This window comes from Emiliania huxleyi (assembly GCF_000372725.1).
Source record: "Emiliania huxleyi CCMP1516 chromosome Unknown EMIHUscaffold_147, whole genome shotgun sequence".
Lineage (NCBI taxonomy): Eukaryota > Haptophyta > Isochrysidales > Noelaerhabdaceae > Emiliania > Emiliania huxleyi.
In genome coordinates this window covers 89,830-94,031 of record NW_005201123.1, presented here as the reverse complement: position 1 = coordinate 94,031, position 4,202 = coordinate 89,830, and the positions used below count along the sequence as shown (strand labels likewise).

General features: G+C 65.5%; 1 protein-coding gene across 1 annotated transcript in view; it reads left to right on the top strand.

Annotated features, from left to right (window-relative positions):
• Nucleotides 1–1,758, top strand: part of EMIHUDRAFT_228381 (hypothetical protein) — a gene marked incomplete at both ends in the record, with an annotated part of 3,164 nt that extends 1,406 nt beyond the window's left edge. Inside the window, 7 exons of the mRNA XM_005787008.1 lie at nt 21–97; nt 323–813; nt 993–1,032; nt 1,235–1,290; nt 1,377–1,449; nt 1,573–1,649; nt 1,727–1,758. Coding sequence (XP_005787065.1) covers nt 21–97; nt 323–813; nt 993–1,032; nt 1,235–1,290; nt 1,377–1,449; nt 1,573–1,649; nt 1,727–1,758 — 846 coding nt within the window. The remainder of the gene's footprint in view (nt 1–20; nt 98–322; nt 814–992; nt 1,033–1,234; nt 1,291–1,376; nt 1,450–1,572; nt 1,650–1,726) is intronic.
• Between the last annotated feature and the right edge of the window lie 2,444 nt (nt 1,759–4,202).

The window sequence follows — 4,202 nt, the reverse complement described above, 5'->3', positions numbered from 1 at the left end:
TGTCCTGGACAGGCAGCCAGGCGCGGCGTGCTCCCTCCGCCGGGCGCCTTGGTGGCCGAGTCAGCGGCAGGGTGGTGCACGAGCACGGCCGGGTGCTGTGCGCCTGCGGGAAGGGCTCCGAGAGGGCTCCGAGAGGGTTCGGAGAGGGCTGCGAGAGGGCTCTGAGAGGGCTCCGAGAGGGTTCGGAGGGGTTCCGAGAGGGTTCCGAGAGGGTTCCGAGAGGGTTCTGAGAGGGTTCAGAGAAGGTTTTGAGAAGGTTCAGAGAAGGATCAGAGAAGGTTTCGAGAAGGCTCGGAGAGGGGTTCCGAGAATGCGTCTGCAGCGGCCACGGCTCGCCAACGGACGCGGCGCACGTCCTCGAGGGTTTCGATCGCGACTCCGCGCTCGACAAGTACTCCGTTCCGGCGACCCCGTCGCAGCGGCAGAGGCTCGCCAAAATCATGGCGGATGCCGGCCGCGTCGGAGGGCGCGAGATGTGCGACTTTGGCGACGCCGCCGACTCCCCGGCCGTGGCGTTCCCCGTGAGCTTCGTCCCCGAGATCGAGGTGTGGGGCGCCGCGGAGGAGAGCGAGGCCCCCGGCGGAGGCGCCGAGTGGGCGCAGCCCCCGAGTGGCCCCGACTCGTACTACACCCTCCCGATCCCGCCGATGCCCTACGCCCGGCGCGCGGACGATGACACGGAGCCGCTGCGGAAGCCGCTGATGGCCGACTGCCGGACGGCGGCCGTCACCAACTTGCTGCGGAGTATGCCACGATCACCGCCGAAAACGCCACAGGGCGACCGGTCCTCGTCGCAAGCGTCCTCTGGCCACAGTACGCGTGCAAAGAGTTTGGCGGAGCTGGTTGGGCGGCGACCGTGTTGCGATGCTCCAAACACACCGCAATCGTACGGTTCACGATTGCCACGACGCGCGATGGCCGACCATACGAGGACGCGCGCGTCCCGCTCGACCAACTGCGGCCGCTGCCTTCGCGACAACTGACCGCATAAGGCGCGCTCCAGATGGTGAAACCCATCATAATCAACGCAGGGTGGAACCCGATACAATCACCGCAGGGTGGAACCCGATATAATCACCGCAGGGTGGAACCCGTCATAATCACCGCAGGGTGGAACCCAATATAATCACCGCAGGGTGGAACCCGTTATAATCACCGCAGGGTGGAACCCGATATAATCACCGCAGGGTGGAACCCGATATAATCACCACCATGCTACCCGGCTTGCGAGTAGGGAGGAGGAGGCTGCGCTGCGCAAGCACGGGCGGGAGGGGCTTCTCCTGCGGAGTCGTGCGTGCGCAGGGCTCCTCTTTGCTTTCTTCTACTCCCTACTATCATCTCGTTCCCGTCCTACCAGAGAAGGTTACTTCCCCCAGGATTGGTCTTCTCTGCATGCGGGAACACCCTCGGGCGGCCGGGTGGGGCTGCGGCTGGAGCTAGCATGGCTCGGTAGAGCCGAGACCCCGTGTTGAGGCGGCGCTCCTGTGGGCGGCTGTGGAATCGGGAGGTATTCGAGGCAGCCAGATCTCCCGATCTCATCCCAGTGATGGACGTCCGTACGTCCCTTCTTAGTGATTGTGTTTCGGACGGCCCTTCGTTGTGTTCTCCTCCGTCCGCCAGCGAGACTGGCTCAGTCGCTGGCGGCCACAGTTCTCTGTGACCCACCCACCTCTCCCTTGTGTTTTGTCTGGGGAGGGGCTTCTCCTGCGGAGTCGTGCGTGCGCAGGGCTCCTCTTTGCTTTCTTCTACTCCCTGTGAGAGAGGCTTGTATCTTAAGAATTCTACTCCCTACTATCATCTCGTTCCCGTCCTACCAGAGAGAAGCGTCTGTGCATCTCGGTCGCCGTAGAAAAAGAATTCTTTCGACCGCACACTGCAAATTTGTCCACTCACGACGCAGGCACGGGACTGGCGCGCACTGGCACTAACACAGGTACACCAGCTGGAGAAAGAAATTTACGAGGCTCGAGAAGAAGAATTTAACGAAAACATCTCTCTGTCTCACACCGCAGGCTCGTCACAGCACACAGGCGCGGAGCCGCGGACTGGCACCCGATACGTTCGAAGGCGGAAAGGCAGGCGAAACGTACACACAGAGCCTTCCACTCTTTTGCCCTTCTCATCACTGCCCCGGCACCCACGCCTCGATCTTCATCGGCAGCAGCTGGTGCTGCTGGTCGCCGTGGCCTAGCTGGCCGCCCCCTCCCCAGCCCCAGCTCCAGACGCCGCCGTCGGCGGTGAGGGCGATGCTTTGGGCGCATCCCGCGGACACAGCGACGACGCGCCGCCCAGCAAAGGCCTCGACCTTCTTGGGCAACGGCTGCAACTCCTCGTCGCCGTGGCCCAACCGGCCATAGTCTCCATCGCCCCAGCTCCAGACGGCGCCGTCGGCGGTGAGGGCGATGCTGTGGCCATCTCCAGCCGAGACAGCGATGACGCGCCGCCCAGCCAACGCCTCGATCTTCTTGGGCAGCAGCTGGCTCTGTTGCTCGCCGTGGCCTAACTGGCCCCCGCCTCCAAAGCCCCAGCTCCAGACGGCGCCATCAGCGGTAATGGCGATGCTGTGCGCCCCTCCAGCCGACACAGCGACGACGCGCTGGCCAGCAATGGCCTCGATCTTCTTGGGCAGCAGCTGGTCGCCGTGGCCTAGCAGGCCATGTACTCCATAGCCCCAGCTCCAGACGGCGCCATCGGCGGTGATGGCGATGCTGTGGCCATCTCCCGCCGAGACAGCGACGACGCGCCGCCCAGCCAACGCCTCGACCTTCTTGGGCAGCAGCTGGCGCTGCTGGTCGCCGTGGCCCAACCGGCCAGACTCTCCACGGCCCCAGCTCCAGAGAGCGCCGTCGGCAGTGATGGCGAGGCTGTGCGCACCAGCCGACACGACGACGACGCGCTGGCCGGCAAAGGCCTCGATCTTCTTGGGCAGCAGCTGGTCCTGCTCGTCACCGTGGCCCAGCTTGCCCCCACCTCCATCGCCCCAGCTCCAGACAGAGCCGTCGGCGGTAAGGGCCAGGCTGTGACACTTGTCAGCAGATACGCTCACGGCGCGCTCGCTGCCCAGCGTTGCGGGGAGGCGGGTCGGCGTGTTGAGCCGCATCACGCCCTCGCCGTGGCCGAGTAACAGCCCCTCGCCCACGACACACGCCCTCGGCCACGTCACACGACACGACACACAGAGCCGCCCCTCGCCGTCGATGAAGACGCTGTGATAATCGCCTGCCGCTGCCCTCGCCGGAAGGTTGGACTCGCACAGCAGCGCAGCGAAGCACAGCCACCGCACGGCACAGCTCTCGCCCTCTGGCTGCGCCGGCAGCTCGAAGCCGCGCTCGTGCGCCCACAAGCGGATGGCCTCCACCGCGAGCGAGGCGTGGAAGAGCAGCGAGACGGCCGCGGCGCGAGCGATGTCGACGGGGTCGCAGCGAGAGAGGGCGCGCACGAGGAGGTCGGTGGGGAGGTCGAGGAGGCGGATGGGCGTCGGCCTGATTGGCGAGAGTGCGGCGGTGGCGGCGGCGGCGAGGCGGCGCGAGCGGCAAAGAATTTTACATGCCAAAACGCACATGCTCGACACAGATGCGGACTGAAAGAATTTTGTTGGGCCAACAAGAAGCCCGCACCACCCCCGGCTCACGCAGAATCCAAAGCACCTTTATCACTGCCTCTTTGATTGTAAAGGGAGGGTGGGGGGAAGCCATCGCACAATGGCAACCGTCGTTCACGAGTGGCTGCGAGTTCGAGTGGCTGCGAGTTCGAGCCTGAGGTGTCGTGGCGTGTGACGTGTCCCGTGTGACGTGCCCCGTGTGACGTGCCCCGTGTGACGTGCCCCGTGTGACGTGCCCCGTGTGACGTGCCCCGTGTGACGTGCCCCGTGTGACGTGCCCCGTGTGACGTGCCCCGTGTGACGTGCCCCGTGTGACGTGCCCCGTGTGACGTGCCCCGTGTGACGTGCCCCGTGTGACGTGCCCCGTGTGACGTGCCCCGTGTGACGTGCCCCGTGTGACGTGCCCCGTGTGACGTGCCCCGTGTGACGTGCCCCGTGTGACGTGCCCCGTGTGACGTGCCCCGTGTGACGTGCCCCGTGTGACCTGCCCCGTGTGACGTGCCCCGTGTGACGTGTCCCGTGTGACCTGCCCCGTGTGACCTGCCCCGTGTGAAGTGCCCCGTGTGACGTGCCCCCTGTTACCCTGCCCCCTGTTACCTGC